The following is a 21,870-nucleotide window of genomic DNA, read 5'->3' as shown; positions in this document are numbered from 1 at the left end:
ACATTTGTGAAAAGGAGTAACTTAAATGGGATTTAAATTTGGGTTTTCTTACACAGTAGCTTAAATCTTCATTGTTAATTCTGTTTACTATACACATTTCTCAGTGACTATCAACCTACTTTAATTCCTGATGCTCGATTATGTTACTGCTTGGTTTCCTTTATGTCAGAGTGTTTTCTTGTGCTTACTTAAAACAAAACAAAGCAAAACAAATAAAATAAAACACCATACACATCTTTGTTTCACCCCTATCACTGTAGGAGATACCCATATCATTAAATGCTCTGGTAGGTTATAGAACCGGAAGGTCTGCTCTGGATGATTTTCTACTTTTTCTATCTTATTTTTTAAAATAATTTTTTAAAGCTGTTTTCTTTTTTTAAAGATTTTTATTTATTACGTATTTATTTATTTATTTGACAGAGAGCAAGAGAAGGAACACAAGCAGAGGGAGTGGGAGAAGGAGAAGCAGATTCCTGGCTGAGCAGAGAGCCCCAATGTGAGACTGGATGCCAGGACCCTGGAATCATGCCTGAGCCGAAGGCAGATGCTTAATGACTGAGTCACCCAGGTGCCCCTCTACTTTACCTATTTTAATGCTCTTATTGAAATTTTTTTTCTCTAATAATAACCATCTTTACTTCACAGGGATACTGTAAGAACACAAGTTATGATGTGTTTGAAATGCTCTGAATGCTTTATAAAAAAGGCAGTACAGGGACGCCTGGTGGCTCAGTTGGTTAAGCAGCTGCCTTTGGCTCAGGTCATGATCCCAGCGTCCTGGGATCGAGTCCCGCATCGGGCTCCTTGCCCGGCAGGGAGCCTGCTTCTCCCTCTGCCTCTGCCTGCCATTCTGTCTGCCTGTGCTTGCTCTCTCACCCTCTCTCTCTGATAAATAAATAAAATCTTAAAAAAGGCACTACAGAGATAATGAGTTATTCTCAATAAAAATTGATTTTCCCCACTTGTATACAGCTGAAGCGGAGAGTGAAAGTTACAAGAGCAGGGAAGTCACAACTTTGGAACCACAGCTCCTTCAAGCTTTGCTTGTCTCACCTGTTAAATGTGGACATAAACGTGTTTTTTATGTATGGGCTTAGGTGGAGCCCATGGAGCAAATGAAAAACCCATGTGAAAATATAGAGCCTTCACTCTATAAAGAGCAAGGCTAAATGTTCACAGGGATACAGTTTTCCAGACAGGATTTTATCTGTAATGATAAAATAATCTCTTGTGCATTTTGAAGGATTTGGGGAGCCATGTTTGATTTCCCCCATGAAATATCAAATATCCCTCAGGTTCTCATGTTACAAAAACATCGACATAAAGGCTGAGCACGTGAAATGAATATCCGCGTGTACATGAATGATCTGGGCGGCAAGCTCAGGGGTTCCGTGCTTCAGGTCATGTCCATTGATGGCGAGCACTCAGTCATTGCTGCTCAGCCTTCCATCCTGTGCAGCCAGGCCCTCTTCCAACAGATCAAGGATAAAAACACCTGGTTCATCGGTCCTTCGAATGAGTTTAATGCCAAGTTGTTCACCAGAGTCCCGTTTGTGAAAGACTACGTGGAAGACCTCTTCCTGGGGAGAGCTACAGTCGAAGTGGCTGTAGGTCCGGCCCCCAAAGCACGGCTCTCGCAGCACGGTTAGGTGCAGCGTGGTACAGGGCTGGCAAAGGGCGGCTCTGGCATAGTTGTGAGACACAACTGGAAGAAAAGAGTTATGACCAAGGTGGGACAATCTTTTATCCTCTCAACTGGTAAACATTTATATGCTATTTCCAAAAGAAACTGACTTTGGAAAATGATGTACAGTCATTATTTACAAAGAAAAGCCCTCTGAAGATGTTTTAAAATGCACAGTTCCTAAGCTTCACTCACAATGACTAGCACGAAGTAGAGAATGGCAGTTAGGATCTCAGGCTTCAGCGAGGGTGCTGAATCAGAGTCCGTGGTCCTGCCAGTAGCGGGATGTCTGAGTGTGTCCCCTGAGTGGTGAGATGGGTTTACTCTCCGCTTCACGGGACCAGGAGGAGAATGCAGAGACAGCAGCAGCATATGGCAAGTGCCAACAAAATACTAGTTCTAGTGGAACAGAAACTGAAGATCTACTGGATTGATGTGGCTTTTCCAAATGAAAAACACTTACCCTGGAAAAAATACACCGAGTTTTAATCTAAGAAAAGGGACACATTCCAGATACACAACCTGATCTCAGATCAGTCATTTTTACTTTAAAGAAAAGCAGGTAATTACAGTTTCACTCTGTTTAGCACTCAAGTGTAACATCTATCTAATACAACAAGCTTAACTCAGTACTCACAGGAACATTTATTTACTAAACCTTATGGCCCTGAAAAGGAGTATAGTGACTGATCCTGGGACATGAACAGGACTAAGAAAATACACCCAGCTTCAGTTATTCACCTAGTCAGAGGAAGAGGTTGGCGCAATTCTGAGTATTTATCACAATTAGAATTCCTCTCCTCATCAGTCTGCACCAAGCAAGTGGGAAATCGACATTCTCTTGGATGCGTTATGTGGCAGGCTCTGGGTTAGGTGCTTGTGATTACCCAAACCCTTCGATCTTTTTCACGTGAGTCTATCTTAAGGAAAGCCTTCCCCCTTCCTACTCATCTCAGGGTTGACAGTTTTGAGCACCACTATCTTGAATTTTATTGATTTGGGCCTGTTGACATCTTTTAAAATTCAGGCATCAAATGCAATAGATCTCACACATAAACTTGCTCTTCTCCCAGTTTTGCAACATCTGTGCATTTGGTTGCCATCCAGATCCTTGATGAAAAAGTTGAGTAACATAGGGTCAAGAACAGAACTTTAAGGCAGCTTCTAAAAAACCAGCCTGACATGGATTTGTTAGTCAAAACTCATCATTTCTGGCTATTCAGCTAAAAAGCCACTTATCTCTAGGTTCTTATTTTTCCGTCTTAAATTCACATCTATCACAAATGACTTTACAAACATCTGGCTGGAATCCAGTGCTAGCCACGTGCAATTATGTAGCCTCACACCATCTTCATGATGTGGGTTGTGGAATAGCCTACAATCAGAGATTTTCCCTTTACAAAAGTGTGGTTGCCAGTGAAACACAGAGAAAGCAGAGACCAAATAAAATACTGTTGCTAGATGTTGTAGAAATAGCACCAACAGAGTAAACTTTACCACATCTTTAGCTAAATATATTTTGTACCAATGCAGTCAAGATACGACTGCAATTATTTTCCTTCAAAACCAAAAGTGAATAAATCACTGATGACTCAGATTGCACTGTAAATTCATACCCTTAATCATGTTCTGAAATTTGTATCATTTTTAATAGTAATATTGATGTAATCTCTTACACTATTTTATTCTTCAAACTGCTCAAAATGCTGCACTGTGAAAGGCCCTGAGTGTATATGGTTCTCCTTTTCAAATAGGTTATTTAATAGAATAACATGGATGTGTGGGTATATATATAAAATACACACACACACACACACACACACACACACACACACATATAATCAGTGTGGGAAAACCCAAGCCATGCACTGTTACTACATCTAGTTTGCTAAACTAAAAACACAGGCTAGCTAGCCCTTTGGTCTGTAAATAAACCATCTTAACGACTCTAAGGTATTTTCAAATTGGCTCACGGTATTACTTATGCAGCTCACAAAAAGTGGAAGATAACCAGGTAGTAAAAATATACTAAGGAGCCTTCTTTCCAAGTGTTTCCTTTTGAATCGCCATAAATACTACTCTGTATTTGGGCAAGTAGTGTGGCTTTACTTATTGGCTCCAGCATACCAGCCAAGGCCAATGAGAAGTCAGGCCCACAAGAGGAAAGACCCTTTGTGATTTCAATAATCAGGTTATGTGCTCATAGTTTTTAGTATATGTGCTGCCGAAGCGAGCACGTGTGCTCATAGTTTTTGTATCAATTTGAAATCATTAAACTGGATTTAAGATTGCCATTATTAGGGTTATTAATATGTATGTCTCCATAAACAATAATAATGCACTGGAATGTCTACAATGCTGATTTATAGCTTTGAGTTAATTCCCCAAATTATAGCCAGTATTTCAGATAATTAGATTTTTATTTGAGGTATACAGATTCAGTTACGTTATTAAACAGTTGTCCAAAGCAGACCAGTAAAAAAGCCTATAGATGAAATATATTAGCAAACAAAACCCTATAGCAAACAAAACTATATATTAAATATATATTTATACATTTTTATATTATTGCTAATATGTTAGCAAACTATATATTAAATACATTAGTAAATCTGAGGTTACAGACTTAACCTCAATTATACTCAAAGAAATGGAAATAAGAACAAAGCATTTGTTTTTACCTTTAAAATTTAGAATAAGCATGAGAAATATGTAAAATAAAAATATGTAAAAAATATGAAACATGTAAAATATGTAAAAATAAAAATATGTAAAAAATTTAATATCCAAAGCTGGCACACTGCTGGTAGCAAAGAACAAAAGATGAAAATAAATGTATACTCAATTATAGCTAGAAAGGCCAGAAGTGGAGAAGAAAAGAACACTGTGTAAGCTGTAGGAAAGGGCCATCTGGCTCTTTTGGTCTTGGCCACAAAGGTGTCAAAATGTCAAAACCAGCTACAAGAGTTCCTCCACGGAGAATCAGTTTAGGAGCTGGGGTAGAAGGAATACAGGGTAAGGTGTCCAGAGAGCTGTGCCAACCTCATGCAACCAGAGTACTACTAATATCATAAAAGGACAGCAAACACAGTAATGCGGTAAATAGCTAGCTATGATAGGATCAGAAACTGGATTTTACATAAGCTGGATTAGTTATGCTTCCTGTATTCTCCTATTTCCTCTTTGGATTTAGTCAAGAACAAAACACTGGAAGTTCAGTCTGTGTCAGCCAGGCCAAGTGCAATGAAGGAGGGGTTTTGGGCCCAAGTGTCGAAGTGGAAATCACAAACTACAAGAGGCAGAATACGGATGGGCATGGAAACCAAAGCCAGGAACGCCCAGTGGAAAGGTCAATCCTTGCTGCTCTTGGAGCCTAGTTTGTCTGTCTTCTCCTCTGGACATTTCTCTTGAAGAACTAAAAATCCTAGAGGTTCCAAGTTTTGTTTTAATGAAGAAGACAGCTATTCCCAACAGGATATCATAACCAAATCCACTCTTTTATTGACTCAGCAAGTATGTCCTGGGTATCGACTCCAGGCACAGCTCTGTGAGAAGCCTGTCCCATAGTATGTACTAACGGCGGCTGCCATCCCCAAAGGAAGACACTGCATTTGAATAACTCTCTGTGACCAATTATGTATTAAGTGGTGAAGAGAAGGAATGTCTTCAGCACTTAGTGTGAGAAGAGGTCTGAATGGGTGAAAATGGCAGGGCAGGGCTTTCTGGATGCAGGTGGGGAAGCTGTAGCACAATGGGGACAGGCTGGAACGTGGAGGGAAGCAAGGAGACTGCTATGTCTGGCTTTTCTGCTACATGATACATTCTATGAGGGCAGGGGTTGCTTTTTGCTCTTAATTATACCCTCAGCTCTGACCTCCATGCCTATGATGTTTCAGTAATACACCGATGGCTACAGCTGAAAGAGAAAGCAAGGGTTAAGGCTGAGGGGACAGGTTGTGTAAGAGTCCACAGAGGACCCTGACTATTAGATTAATCAGTATGGACTTGATTCTCTGGTCCAATCTTCCCAGGGAAAGCAGAGTCACAGATGAATTAACCTGACAATGGTCGTACTGGATTTCAGAGCACAGTAGGAAGGCAGGGGTATTGATTCTACTGGGTTAGACGTGAAGCAGTGAGGGCACAGAGCAGAGAGGTCGCAGGGAAAAGGGAAGGGGTGAATACCGACAGACCGTGGGGAAGGACCGAGCAGTGAAATCGAGGAGGCAAGGATCCTTGAGCTTGGGTTCCTAGAAGACATCTTTTCTCATTCATGCCTATTTCTTCTCTCCTAAATATCCATTCTTTTAGCTTCAAGTACCACTTACACTCGTATGGGTCATATATCCAGGTCAATTTTCACATGAACTCTAGAATTCACATGAACAGTGGAATTCTGGCCATCTCATGCTCATCAGTATGCCCTCTAACATAATATCATCTTGCCCGAAGCTAGTTCGTTTGTTGGAGTAGCTATTTCTCTTTAAAGAGAAGAGGGAGAGGGTAGCACCAAGGATTAGTGCAGAGTCAGGCTGTTTGTGGACGAGAGTGCGTTTGAGAGCCAACAAGAGGTGGTCATGATTTCCGAATTCTATCTTAAATTCAATGCTGTAAGTTTTAAGTAACTTGTGCTGTGTGACCTGTCTTTTCTAGATTATAGTAATCAGTGTAGAGAAGGATAAATTAGACAACGAAGGTAACTGATAGATGGTACACTGGGACTAGGGATACAGCCAATGGGACAAGAGAATTTAGCAGTGAAGGTGGCCCCGAAATAGCCAACCATAGAGTCCAAGCCAGAAGGAATCCAGCTGGCCTGGAGAGCCACGTACTGAGGCACACGTGGGATCAAATTTAAGATGGGGGTAAAAATACATTCCATGTGTTTGGGGGGAAATCGGAGAAATTACAGATAAATTCTGATTTGTTTTGCATAAAAAAACAGTAAAACCTACCCTTTTATAAGTCAGATTCCACAGTACCATAATTTCCTAAGTTTTAAATTGACGAATAAGAGCAAAAAAGAGGCAAGTTAACAAAATAATTTAAAAAATTGATACCTGAAGAATTTGGTCTCCAGCAAGAAGTCTTCCATCTTTGGCGATCACCCCATCCCGATAGACTTCCTGGATAACAATGTTAATCAGTGGCGTTTCATTGCCACCCACAATGCTAATTCCTAGCTGAATATAAGGATTAGACCGGTGAATTTCAATTGTAGTAATTTCGCCTTCCGGTAAACTAACCGGCTGTTGCGTAGCTGCCAAGTTAAAAACGAGAGAGAGAAAAATAGGTGGAAAGAAAAACGTTTTATATTTTGATTATCTTCAGGTAAGTAAGTTATCGTCTATCAATAGTGATGACCTTATGTTAATAGATGATTAATAACAAAGCAATACCACGGGATAAGAAAAACAGAATGACCAAAACACCAATAGGTAAGATTAGCAAAACACTTCCTCTTTGAAAGGTGATCAGTAAATAATCAACAAATAACTACTACTCATCAGATCACTAGGGACCACACAGTGATCTGATAACGAAATATACAGACAATATCATCTTGTCCTAATTGATCAGAGAAAGTTTGACCCATGAAACAACTGTAAACAGTGTAAGGCAGTACATATGAAATAAAAAAGACAAACTCTGTGACATACATCTGGTTGACAAAATAACCACATTAAGCAAGAAGAGGAGGGTCTTGATCTGAGCAGTAGGAGATGGAAGAAGTGTTATAGCCATGGCTGGGAAAACTGGGATTTATAGAAAAATTGGAATTTTCGTAAGAGATAAACCTATTTAAAAGTAAGACAAAAGGCCAACCACTAAGATATGCCCAAGATCTATGACTAGAGGTTTTCTGCCTGTTTCCTGGTGGGTCACGTAGACAGATCAGTGGCTGCTACCAGAGGACAGCAATAGTCAGACACATGGCCTTGGGAGTCAGATACATACCCAGCCATTTCGTGGCTCTCAGACTTTGACCAATGACTCTCTAAGTTTCTTCATCATTAAAAAAATCCAGTATTGGTACACGCATTTAATAAGTTAATATATGTAAAGTGCTTGGCACAGTGCTGACACAGAATAAGCACGTAGGCTGAGGTATTATTTTTGTTCTTCCTGATGTTGTGGATTTCTTAGTCAAGAAGCAATAGGCTTCAAAACAAACAAACAAAAGAAGCCTGCTGATGACCCGTGAATTTGTGGACTACAACAGAAGAGGGGGAGAGGTAAGGATAAGCCTCAAGGTAAGACTCGCTTTCTGTTTCTAAACGGCAAACTGTTAGACTTGTACACTTAAAAGGTGAATATGTGATATGTGAAGCATATCTCAGTAAAATTATTTGTTGAAGAGGAAAAACAACAACAACAACAACAACACCCCATGTAGGGAAAGTAATAGGGAGTAGTGAGAAGAAAGGAAATATCTGATTTGAAAACAGATGAAAAGCAAAAGCAAGGTGAAGAGCACATACTGTCAGTGGCCGTGTTCTCCTCGAAGGCGGGGTTGTCCAGGCCAGGCTCCTCAGGCCACGCGGGCAGAGACGCTGATGTCAAGCTGCGCTCAGCAGGCACTGTGCCTGTCCCTGAACAGTCCGTTTCGAGGGATAAAGTACCTGGAAGATCTATTACAGTGGTTCCATTTTCATTCTCAATCTCTGTCTGAGCTTTATCAGTTTTCCTCCTTTCTAGAGCAAGTCTCCGATGAGAAGCTCCAGGACATCTAGAGAGAGAGCATTAGGGGGTTCCCAGATGATTTGAAAGGAAAAATGATAGACAGCTTGTGCCCCAACAACAGAATAACCACTGCTTCAATGCCAAACTCACCTAGAGGTAATCCACAAGTGGTATGTAATTCTGATTTTAACCTCTGCTCAAACTAAGTTCCTACCACACTGTGTAGCAAACTTAAAACAGGCGTTGGCACAAATAGTGGCTTCGTGCATGTATCAAAAAATACTTCAATAAAAACCTGTATTCAGATATATACTAGTCCCAGAAATATACCAGCACAGTTGATGGTACACTGCAAATACTATTCTGAGATCCTGATTGCATAACCCCCTTTTCACAGGGATGGCTTAACTCCTTAACAGGAGTGGAAACAGCAGTCTTCTTCCACAATGTGCTCCTGCATCCAGACTTGGACCTTGAGTGACAGTTTCCTTCCACTCTCAGGGCCAAGGGTACACATTCATTTATTAGTGAGAAGCAATACATCTGAGGCTCTGCCACTTGCAGAAAAGCAGAGCAAAGGCCCAAGAGGCTGCATATGGTGGGTGGCGACCTTATGTCTAGGGCTGCAGAATTCATTCAATGATAGTATTTTTTAAAATCTCAAATTTCATTAAAAATCAAGTATAGGATTAATTTATTGAAAACTGGAAGCTATCCCTTAGCTGTAAAAGTAATAAATTTCACCTCACAAACTAAAGATAAGTTGTGGGTTTCAAGTTCTTGAAAAGGATTGCTATGGAATTTCTTTATTCAGCTTTTTCTCATTCCCGGTTTCCTCATCACCTTATTAAGAAAGAGGACAAATGATTTTCCTTCTGCACTATTGTGCCGCACTCCAGGAAATGTTCCTGCAAGGACCTGACAAGTAACTTGGAATATTGTATCACTGAGAAAAATGATTTTTGTCAAGTAAGTAGATTTCATGAGAAATGCATTTTAAAACTATTTCATTCAATAAAAAATGGTGACAAAAACCAGATCATAAAAAAATACTTGAGACTAAAAATATAGGTATTCCCCAAATGCATATCACACACTGGTATCCATATGCCTAACAGCCAGTCTTTGATGGAGAAACAGACTAGGAACAGGAAGTGGGAAGGAAACATAAGCAGAATGTGCACAGCTGGGAAAGAGCCTAGCTAACAACTACAAAATCCTACAAACTAAGTAACTGTAAAGCCCCTCGTATCTTATCCAAGAATAAATTTAAAACTGGAACCCTGAAGTTGTTAGAGAAGTAAAGAACCAGGTATCCTTACATCCCAATGGGACAGCAAATTGCTAAGAGGGACTAAAGACAGGTATTTCATGCGATATCACAGAGAAATATGGAAGAACGCATTCATCCAGCACTCAGGAAGGTTACAGAGGACTGCGCAACACCCAACTTTAAACAGATGGGCAGCTACGCACACAGAGACAGAACAACTAGCCAGGAGGAGACGATGAGAGAAAGACTTCAAACTACACAAGGGAGGCAAGAGTGTCAACAAAGAAAAAATGACCAGTAGTGCAAATGCCATGAAAGAGGCCAATGAGATAAGACCCAAAAAGCATTACTTTGCTTTGGCAGTTAAAAGGTCATGGTAACCTCAGAGAGAACACCTTCGGTGATGAGGGCAGAAGCCCAGACTATGGTACAAGCATTTCTGTTCACACTGTGTATGCCTTCTATTAAAAACTGCACACTAAAACTTATTGGGCTTGAGAGGAAATGAGGATTGGGACAGACCATTCACAACCTGGGCATCTAGGGCACGGCTGCAGTGGGAACGGGCTTCTCTGAAAATGTTCTAAAAATTCGATTGTGATGATGCCTGCAGACTTCAGGGAGTATCCTCAATAACACTGACTTGCACATCTTAAAAACAGATGAGTTGTATGGTGGGCGAAATATACCTCAAAAGAACTGTTTTAAAAGACAGTTAGGAAATGAGTAAATCAGAGCAGGCCTGGAAAAAAGCTCTTGGCCACAGACAGCTCGAAGCCATGGTTCCTCCAGTCTGTAAACATTTGGAACTAAAAGAGAAAGGAAGACTCATTTGTGGAGTGTCTAATCTGTGCCAGTCACCGTGGAAATACCTCTACATACCACATTTCACTGAATCCTCACAAGCACTCTGTTATCCCTATTTTACAGATGGGAAACTTGACACTTAACTAAGGCAACGTCCCACAGCTATTAAGTTGCAAAGTCAAAATCCAAACAAACTAAGAGCTGATGCCAAAGACATCTGCTCTTTCCACTACATCATGCTAAATTCATTCATTTTTTCCCTTTAAGATTATTTATTTGAGAGAGAGAGAGAGAGAGCAAGCAAAGAGAGAGCAGGGGAGGGGCAGACAGAGTGGGGCAGAGACAGAGGGAAAGAGAATCTTTAGCAGACTTCTGTGCTGAGTGTGAAGCCCGATGAGGGGCTGATCCCAGGACCCTGAGATCTGGATCTGAGCCGAAACCAAGAGGTGAAAACTTAATTGACTGAGGCAACAGGTGTGCCTTTCCTAAATTCATTCTTACGGAGTTCTTTTTCTAGGGCAATGTGAATTTGTTCCACAAAGTGGTGTCCAGAAGCACAATCAGAGAATATGAGAAAGTTCTTAGTGAAAATTAAAAAGCAAACAAAAATCACAAACAACAAAATCAATGCATCTTTTTAAATGGAGCATTTAACAACAACACCACAAACCACAACTGGCATTGGGGATATAACTTGGATCATTCAAGCAGGTAGGTCAATGTAGCAGGAGGCTAGTACAGGAAATATTAACAATAAATAGAACCAGGATGGCTGGTAATCACTGGAAGGCTGGTGGCAGGGGGAGCAGAGCTCCGGTGTCTGGTTGTGATTGGGCACTGAAACCACACTGCCGTCAACAAGACTGAAAATTACCCATTTCCTGTATTGAAGGGGGCCATGCTATGGCCCACGAGGCATAACAAACAGTCAATTACTCATAGTTTCAGGACTCTGACAGTGGTGATGGTTTTCGTTCTGCAACTGCACTTTTAAATAAGAAGCCTAGAACACTACCAGAGGAGTTAAAACGAGAAACATCAAAACCTAAACTGAAGAGTCTCCAGAATGAAGACATTCCACTATAAGAGAAACCCCTAGAAAAGGATGGCATTGGATGACAAGCTCTGCTGGGGAGACTTAAGAGTCACACTGGATTTACCAGTGAAGCAACTTGAAATGTCACCATGGGACGCAGAAGAAGCTCAAGATAAATGCAAAGGAAAATGGGGCAACAGTGAACAGAACAATGACTAAGTCTCCCCACAGCTCCAACTGCTGCGTAGCCAGTGGTTATTTAGATCTGGGTAAGATTCTGGAGGAAGGGGATTTTCATGGTGTTTCAGGGACAAGAAAAGCAGCAGTGCACGCTGCAATACGAAAGAGGAAGACCCACAGCAGCGGCAGTGCAGATGGCTCTGATCTAGACTCTGCATCCGGTGAAGAATCTGAGGGTGATTCTGATTTTAATGAGAGTGAAAACATGATGTAGATTTCCCTATGAGAAAAAGTAAAGTTAAAGACATTAAAAAGAAGTGAACATAAAATCCGCAATTGGGAAAAACAAAAACAAAGAAACAAAAACAAAAAAAAGAAAGGAAACCGAAATTCAAGTGTGGTACTTGGAACGCCTGTAGAAACCATTACAATATTCAGTGTGTCAGCAGGAAGCAGAAAACCCAGGTGGGTCCCACCAGCAGTGTGCAGCAGTGTCCTGGGTCCCACCCAGGAGCCCAGGGACAGGAGTATCTGCTAAGACTCCAGATCAGTCCCCACCTGGGCTTGTCCAGATTAGCATGAGTTAAACCTCTGCATCCAAATGCAGCCATGAACTGTGTGGTAGTAAAGAATTCAGAGGATCAGTTTTACAAGTGTTGATACTTGATGTGTGTTTCTATTTAAGGAGGGTATCTAAAATAAAGGAATTCTTTAACATCATAGAAGTGATCTCTGCCCATTCTGTGATAATGTTCCGTGAAGCTATTCAAGAGTTCAATAAGAGATTTGCTTAAAAGAATTATCTCAGAATATCATTTCCTTCTGAAGAACATATTCTACTTTTCTTACGTATGATAAGTCATTGTTATTACGTGGTTGTCAGTTTGACATGGAAGAAGTACACATTACATGCCGTTCTTTTCTAGTAACACGAAGCTCCTTTCTAGCCTTGTCTAATTTATGGGATCTTAACTCGAACTGTTTATAGAGTTTAACTGGCAAAAGGAAACATTCCCATTTTTTTTCCAGGGGACACTTCTGAAATCTTACTTAAGCTACATTGCCAATTTTGTTGCAAAGGTGTTTCATATTTTAGCCAAATATTTTATTTTAAAGGTTTTATTTATTTATTTGACAGACAGAGATCACAAGTAGGCAGAGAAGCAGGCACAGAGAGAGAGGAGGAAGCAGGCTCCCCACTGAGCGGAAAGTCCTATGCGGGGCTTGATCCCAGGACCCTGGGATCATGACCTGAGCTGAAGGCAGAGGATTTAACCCACTGAGCCACCCAGGCGCCCTGCCAAACATTTTTATAGAAAGAATTCAGAATTATTTTACACATTAAGATGGTTGCTGTAAATGGCCTAAGTCTCCTACTTAGAAGTAGAGGTTTATGGTATAACAACAAATAGAAGGTACTGACATTTTATAAAGATCTCATTGTCAAAATCTTTTATATAAAAGTGAAAAGGTTTTGATTCACTCTTTTTCTTGATTCTACCATATCCATGTCTGTTTCATGATTAAATGAATGCTTTGGGGGAAAAAAAGAATACAAATAGAAAAGAAATGCATGTAACATTTAATTAGATGGGAGTAGGCATGTATTGACACAATGTGGGTAGAAAGGGAGCTCTGAGACAGGGGGCTGCCCCTTAAAAAGGACACTGTGACTTGCCATAGGCTGAGGGCTATACTGCTCTATGGAAGTATCTCTGTATACTGGTGTGTCTTTTAACTTTCTTAAATAAAGCCAGAAGGTTCATACAGTAAGCAGAGCCAAATTTTCCTTTCCTCCTGAAGGTTATGCTTGTATTCCCACTATTCTGGCTCTCTTCAGGAAGAAAATTACATTGAACTAACTTGATTTAAGGTATAATAGTGTCAGATTAAAAGATTTCACTCATAGGGGATTTAAGAAACAAAACATAGAGGAACATACGGAAAGGGAAAAAAAAAAGAGAAGGAGGTGAAACACAGGAGACTTAACGACAGAGAACAAACTGAGGGTTGATGGAGAGAGGTTTGTGGGGGATTGGTTAAATGGGTGATGAGGATTAAGGAGGGCATTTGCTGTGTTGAGTGCTGGATGTTATATGTAAGTGATGAATCACTAAATTGTACTCTGAAACCAATTATTACACTACATGTTAACTAACTAGAAATTAAATAAAAAAATGAATGAGTGATGGGTACTAAAAGGGCACTTGCGATAATCACAGGGTGTTGTATTGGAAGTGCCGAGTCACTATATTGTACACCTGAAATTAAAATTACACTATATGTTAACTAACTAGAATTCCAATAAAAATGCACACACACACACACACACACACACACAAAATATGTCTGAAAAGCCTCTTTTCCATAAAGGAATGAGGACTCTGGCAAAAATCATCAGAACCAACTCTTTCTGAGCTCTGGAAATTAGTCAAAGTTCTGTAGCAATCTGGAGTGCATTTATTCAAAGAAAATGATGAAATCTCTATGTTCAGAGACCTTGTTAAAAATGTCTAGTATTCAGTTCAAACTTAAGAGACATGCAAAGAAACAAGGAAGTATGGCCCATATATAGGAAAAAAATAGCAGAAACCTTATTCCAGTAGAAGCCTAGACATTGATCTTAGTAGACAATGACTTATACAAGGCATTACAAATATGTTCCAAGAACATACAAAATCATTCCTAAAGGAAATTCCTAAAGGAAAACATATGAATGATGTCTCACCAAATAAAAATGTCAATAAAGAAATGTAAGTTATAGTAAAGAACCAAATAGAAATCCTGGAGTTTAAAAGTATGATAAATAAAATGAATTCACAACACATTTGAACAGGCAGAAGAAAGAATCCATGAACTCGAAGATATGTCAATTGAGATTACCCAGTCTCAGGAACAAAAAAGAAAAACAATGAGAATTAAAAAAAAAAAAAAAAAAAAAAAAGATAGACTCTCAAGGACCTCTGAGATACTAACAAGACTATTAATATATGGAGAATTGGAATCCCACAAAATATGGCATATGTCATTTTTGAGAGAGAAGAGAGCAAAAAGAATATTTGAAGACATAACCAAAATCTTGCTGAATTTGATGAATCTTGAAAGCAGCAAGAGAAAAATACCTCATATCACATACATCTGAACCTCAGTAAGACTGACAACAGATTTCTCTTCAGAAACCATGGATGCTAGGAGGCTGTGGTAAACACAAAGTGCTAAACAAACACTGTCCAAGAAGCCTATAACCAGAAAAAAAATCCTTCAAAAACAGGAGAAACGAAGACATTCCCAGATGAAAAGTTTGTTGCTATCAGACCTGCCCTAAAAAAAAACACCAAAGGAAGTCTTTCAGGCTGCTATGGAAGGTACTTAGTACCTCATATCCACATGAAGAAATGAGCGCTGGTAAGGGTAACTACACAAACATAAAAGCATACAAGTAGTTTTGGGGAGCGCCTGGGTGGCTCAGTTGTTAAGCGGCTGCCTTCAGGCTCAGGTCATGATCTCAGGGTCCCAAATTCAGCCCCACATGGGGCTGCTCAGCGGGAAGCCTGCTTCTCCCTCTCCCACTCCCCCTGCTTGTGTTCCCTCTCTCACTGTCTCTGTCAAATAAATAAATAAAATCTTGAAAAAAAAGTAGTTTTGGTTTCATGACTCCTTTTTTATTGTATCTGATTTAAAAGACAACTGCAAAAAGAAATAATTATATTCTTTTGATGGGTATATAATGTATAAAGATGTAATTTGTATAACACCAACAGCACAAAAAAGGGGGAAGAAGCAAGCTATCTATGAGCTAAGTTTCTGTACTCTAGTGATATTAAGTTTGTATTAATCTAAACTAGACTGTTATAAATTAAGATGTTAATTATAATCCCAGGGCTACCACCAAGAAAACAATTAAAAATATATATGTAAACAGAAATGATGAAGGAATTAAAAGGGAATACTAGAAAATACATTAAAATACAAAAGAAGGAAGTAATGGAAGAACAGAGAAACAAAAAAATGACAGAATAGCAAAATGGCAGACATAAATCCTGCCTGATCAGTAATATAAATAAATATAAATAAATAAATTAAATAAATTTATAAATATAAATAATATAATAAATATGTTTAAATATAAATTAAATACTCCACTGAAAAGTTAATGACTGGCAGAATGCATTAAAAAAATAAAAGATCCAACTGTAAGTGTGTCTACAACAGACACATACATAGACACATACAGGTCAAAATTAAAAGAAGAAAAAAAGGTATACCATGCAAATAATAACCTAAAGACAGCTGAGTAGATATACTAATTTTAGACAAAACAGACTTTGAGAAAAAAAATTGTTTTTAGGGGTGCCTGGGTGGCTCAGTGGACTAAGCCTCTGCCTTTGGCTCAGGTCATGATATCAGGTCCTGGGACTGAGTCCTGCATCAGGCTCTCTGCTCAGCAGGGAGCCTGCTTTCCCCTCTCCTGCTCTGCCTGCCTCCCTGCCTACTTGTAATGTCTCTGTCTGCCAAATAAACAAACAAACAAACAAAAAACAGTTTCTACGGACCAACATTTTACAGCGATGAAAATGTTCAATCTATCAAGAAGCTATAACAATTATAAATGTAAGTAACAAAAGACATGCAAAGTCCGTAAAGGAAAAAAATGACAGAATTAAAGGAGAAATAAAGAATTCAACAATAATAGTTTAGGACTTCAATGCCACACCCGCAATAATGGATTGAACCCTATGGCCAGATAAGAACAGGGAAAGAAGAACAGGAAAAGACTTTAAGAACACTATGAATCAAGCAGACCCAACAGGACATGTATAGAACACTCCGCCCATCAAGAGCATAAAACACATTCTTCCTCAGTAAACATGGAGCATTTTCCAGGGTAGACCATGTGCTAGGTCATTAAAAAGAAAAAAAGCCTTAATTAAATTTAAAGGACTGAATTATGCATAGCATGTTCTCTAATCACGATTAATTAAAAATGGATCAAAGACCATAAAAGTCTTAGAAGAAAACAGGTATAAATCTTTGTGACCTTGGATTAGGCCTTGATTTCTTGGCCATGACACCAAAAGCATAAGCAAACAAAGAAAACACAGAGAAACTGGACTTCATGAGATTAAACCCATCTGTCCTTCAAAGAGCGTAGGAAAGTGAAAGGACAATCAACAGAACAAAAGAAAGTATTTGAAATCATATATTTAATAAGGTTCTAGTATCCAAATATATACAGGATGCTTACATCTTACCAAAAAAAAACCCCATTACGAAAATCAACTACTGATGCTGAGCATTTATTTACATGTTTATTGGCCATTTAAATAATCTTCTTTGGAGAAATATCTATTCAAATTTTTCACCCATTTAAAATTGTGGGTTACTTGCTTTTTCATTGAGTTGTAAAAATTCTTTATATATTCTGGATACTCATACTCTCAAATGATTTGCAAATTATATATATATATATGATTTGCAAATTATATATATATGATATAATATATAATATATAATATATATAATATATATATATAATATATAGCAGATATAATATATCTGATATATATCATATATAGCAGATATAATATATCTGCTATATATATCTGCTTTTTACATTCTACATAAGAAAAGAATGCTGGCAAGAATGTTTGAACACAAACACGAACCAAAGGCAAGATGCTTAACCAACTGAGCAACCCAGGTGCCCCTGAAATTCTATGAGTTGATAAGGAACTTCTCAATTTCTTTCAAATAAGTGAGACTGTGTGCAGAGATGGCACAGTCAGAATAATCATATTCTGTGACTCATGGTATCACTCGGTTGCCTGTCTGGGTTGGTTTGAAAACATGGCTGCAAATGTTTGGCCTCCTTCCATCACAAAGTGAAGCCCAGGTCCCCTGTCCCACTGAATCTGAGTGGACTGCTTCAAACAGAGTGACAGCACAAGGGGTAATATGTGCCTTCAAGATTAGTTCATACAAAGCCCTCTAGCTTCTGCCACACTGAATGCCACATAAAAACTTGAAATACCCCGAGGGTGCCATGCTGGAAAGGCCACCTGTAGGCTTTCCTAGCTGAGCCAGCACCTCTGGTTTTCTCCACCGGGGTGCCGGACGTGTGAATGAAGAAACCATCTTGGAAGTAGATTCTCTAGTTCCAAATGTTTTGGTCCTTGGCTTTCAGTTCTTCCCCGCTGTGGCCCAGATTACACATAACACGGACAAGTCATCCCTGCTGTGCCCTGTCTGAATTCCTGACTCACAGAATGCATGAGCAGAATCAAATGCTTGTTTTGTGGCACTACATTTGGGGTGGCTAGTTTCTCAGCAACCGATACTAGAACATAGATTAACCATTTAAATGTAGAAATGTTAGCTGAATGTCAGTTTTTAGCAAAGGGATTCAAAGACTAGTAAAGACAATTACAAGCCAGCATTAGATTCTAATTTGCGCTCCACTTGCAGAGACTACTTAACATCACCATTTTTAACTGAAAACTAGAGAAAGGTCGGGCTGTTCCACCCATATCTACTCCAATGGGATAGAAAAATTACACTTTGTAATTTGCCTTCTTATTTTTCATAGTCAATAACCATTCTTGGCTGTTTATATCAAGCCAGTCACTCACCTTTTCAAATCATTCACCTTTTTCAATGTATCGTTCACTATATAGGCTTGAGAAGCTTTGGAAATGACTAAACAAGTAGCTCAAATATTAACAAGCTTACTTGGAAAATGCAACTTGCAACTGGACATGAATGCTTAGCCTTTACCAATCTGCAAATGAAAGGACAGTGTGCTGTTCCCAAGTTTTTACATCACCAACATAAACTGCTTGATCCAAAATACTAATGATACGTCAATTACACATTAAATTCTTATAGGCATATTAGTTAAGTGAATATTCCTAAAAATTCGTGCAACGTTTACCTCACTGCTCTCAAAATAATTGGTAACTGAACTGAGACTTTGTTCAGTTCTTCTAACATCCTCTAACTGATATTCGTAAAAGAGTCAAAGAAAACTATTCCCTAAAAGGAATGGTCCAACTGAGAGAAATAAGGCAAGATATTCCTCATCCTCAGTAAGCAGAACCCACCCAGAACACCACATTCAAAAGTCTGGTGTCGATTTCTACAAGGTCTCTGCTGTCGTGCTCAGACCCTACACCTGCTGGTGACCGAGGAAACAAGGAAACCTAAGGCCATAAGCACTTTCACAAGTCTCTGTATCTACCCTACACTTTTTCTTAGCTCTTACTAGATAATACAGCTTAGATCTAAACAATTTTTCTATAAATCTTCATGTTTCTGACATGGTAAAAACATCTTGTTCTTTCTCATATATCTTAACTATTTCTAATGAGTATCCTCATTTTATAACACTGATATTTAGGAATAGAAGGACCACATATACACATGTCTACAGGAAACTTACTACCACGTAGTAGTAAGGAACATGACTGGACCTGTGGTCAAGTCAGCACAGTGCATCAGAATTGTAAATAAGTGTATTAGAAGTTTACGCCTAACTATACTATTAACTAGCTCTAAATCTTTGTGATTCAGTTTCCTGATTTGTAAAAGGAGGTGATGAAGTTAGATAATCTCCATCAATTCTATGATACCCCATATATTGTACTGTGACTTTTTCACAGCAATCCTAGCTTTCTATTGCACAAGTGGTTGAACTCTGAAATCCAGAAATCAATACATTTTTTTCTGTCATATTATGGGATTCTTCATACATAAGGCATAGAGATATATTCTAACCTTTCCTAAGGGTATAAATAATTCTAAAATCCAAGTCTTTCACTAATGTCAAATTGTAAAACTCACTAATTGGCTCAATAAATTACTTAAGCTTTTAATAGAAAGCTTTATTAGAAGGGCGCCTGGGTGGCTCAGTGGGTTAAGCCGCTGTCTTCGGCTCGGGTCATGATCTCAGGGTCCTGGGATCGAGTCCCGCATTGGTCTCTCTGCTCAGCAGGGAGCCTGCTTCCCTCTCTCTCTCTCTGCCTGCCTCTCCATCTACTGTCAAATGAATAAATAAAAGCTTAAAAAAAAAAGAGCTTTATTAGAATAAAAATCCCCATTGAATGCTTTAAATTTTCGAACCCCTAGCTCTTATTCAGTCTAGTCCTTGAACACAGATTCTTTATAAGATCCTAGCAAATAAAATAATGTAGCCTCATTTCCATGTTGCAACCAAATTACTGTTTCTGCTGTCTACATAATATCCCATGGAGTTGATGTACTATGGTAGTTATAACCCTTCCCTACTCTTAATTAGATCAACTCCGATTTATTGAACTATGCACAATGCTGCAGTGAACACATCTTTATACATAATTTTTCCTTCATTTGGATTATTTCCTTAGGATAATAAGCTACATCAAAGGATACTCACATTCACTTTTTGAAACAAACTGCTAAACTGCCTTGGAAAAAAGTCTATCACTACACCCTGCTGCCCACATGAATGTAATCGCTTCATGTTATACCAGCAAAAATATTAGTAGGTACTTCTTCACTGTAGTTTCTGTATCTATGTTTTTGATAAATTGTCATGTAAAAATGTTGTTCCACAGAACTTATTTGTGTATCTCTTGTATCTGATTTGTCCATTTACTTACTGATGTCTTGGTACTCTTCAGGAAGTTTTGGTTTGACCAACCTTTTTATAAACCCTAGACTTTACTTCTCTTCCCTTTATATTTTGTGCTTACCTGTTTTTAAGATGTGCCTCCAGATCACAGCGTTGCATGACATCTTGGCACACTGAAGAAAATGGACATAACACTAATAATTTGTCCAGAAGCTTATGAACTAGAATACTGGACTTCTTACACAACTTAAAGTGGAGTCTTTTCCGGTCCAATGGACAAAAATCCTTCTCCTGTAAGAAGTTTTTGAGGCACTTGCAGCAGAACGTGTGTCCACAGGGGGTGTCTAGTGGCTGCAACAGAGGCTGAAGGCAAATATGGCAGACCAGGTCGTCATCTACTTCATTCTGGTAATTGTATAAATGGTTCTCTCTTGTCCAGTGCTGCTGGCCACATTCAAAACACAGAGGATTGAAGGAGGAGGAGGAGGTCTGCTCCACAGACACCATCTCATCACTTGTTGTTCCCATTTTGAACCAACCAAAGCAGTTTCTGTATCTTCACACGTTAGACTTTCACTTCACGTATGGTTTCCTTTGATGAGCAATGAAGTATCTGACTAAAATCAAGGTTTTTCTAGATAAACAAAACAAACCACAACTGTAATTAGCATCAGTCAAGAGGGGCTAAAAGTCATCGATATCATATTACTTAGTTAACTTCTTTTTTAGGTTAAAAAATAAAATAAAATTTAGATCAGGTGATAAATTAGTCATAAAATCCTAATAAATTAACTGATTTGCTCGTTGGTTAAGCTTGCAAAGCTTATCTTGCTACAAACCTGCTAAAACTTGGCTACAACATTGCCAAGTTCTTGGTGAAAGAAGAACTTGTGATTAAAAGCAAAGATGCTGCATATGGTGTGACTAAGAGAATCAATCCGTTTTACAGACTGAAATCCTCCAACACTTCGCTGCTCAACGATAGTTTTTAAAGCCAATTAATCTACATAGCATGCTAATAATGCAAATTGAGGTATATTATGCAATACATTTGCATCTGTCATCCCAGTCATGGTTCTTTGCTTCTCATTTTATGCATTTACATTGCCATACCAAAGACTGTGTCTTTGAAATGTTGTCTTAAGGATAATTCAGTGTCTATTAAAAAAAATGACCTTCGCCCTGTACTATGCTTGTAAAAAATGGATTTCAAAATATGTATGATTTAAATATTCTCTATGTAGCCCAGATTATAGAAAGATAAACTACATAGCATATATAGATAACATCTGTGCAAACTCCGTAAAGTGCAGTACTACTTTATAGCATTAGGGAAAAAGCCCACTGTCATTCAATTAAATTGGTACAAGATGTTATAAATTATAATTCCACCTCGTATTATTCAACACTTTGATCTGTTCTTGCTTACTCAAAACGGCAGTTTGTGTGTGCGTGTGTGTCTGTCTCCCGTCCAACTACAGAAGGCTCTCAAAGCCACACCCCCCCGCCCCCAGGTCATGCACCTCTAGCAAGGAATGCTGCCCTCAGGTTCCCCAGCAGCACCAGGGCTTAAAAATCAACTCCAGAGGCAGCAG

The 21,870-nt window shown here is 38.9% G+C and overlaps 1 protein-coding gene across 1 annotated transcript in view; it reads right to left on the bottom strand.

Annotated features, from left to right (window-relative positions):
* The window catches only part of LNX2 (ligand of numb-protein X 2), an 80,663-nt gene that overhangs the window by 13,647 nt on the left and 45,146 nt on the right, over positions 1 to 21,870 (bottom strand). Inside the window, 6 exon segments of the mRNA XM_032315331.1 lie at positions 1,362 to 1,708; positions 5,501 to 5,510; positions 5,734 to 5,745; positions 6,748 to 6,947; positions 8,170 to 8,417; positions 20,397 to 20,909. Coding sequence (XP_032171222.1) covers positions 1,362 to 1,708; positions 5,501 to 5,510; positions 5,734 to 5,745; positions 6,748 to 6,947; positions 8,170 to 8,417; positions 20,397 to 20,803 — 1,224 coding nt within the window. The 5' untranslated portion in view covers positions 20,804 to 20,909.

This window comes from Mustela erminea, chromosome 15 (assembly GCF_009829155.1).
Source record: "Mustela erminea isolate mMusErm1 chromosome 15, mMusErm1.Pri, whole genome shotgun sequence".
In the NCBI taxonomy this organism is placed as follows: domain Eukaryota; kingdom Metazoa; phylum Chordata; class Mammalia; order Carnivora; family Mustelidae; genus Mustela; species Mustela erminea.
This window is presented reverse-complemented; position numbering and strand designations above follow the sequence as displayed.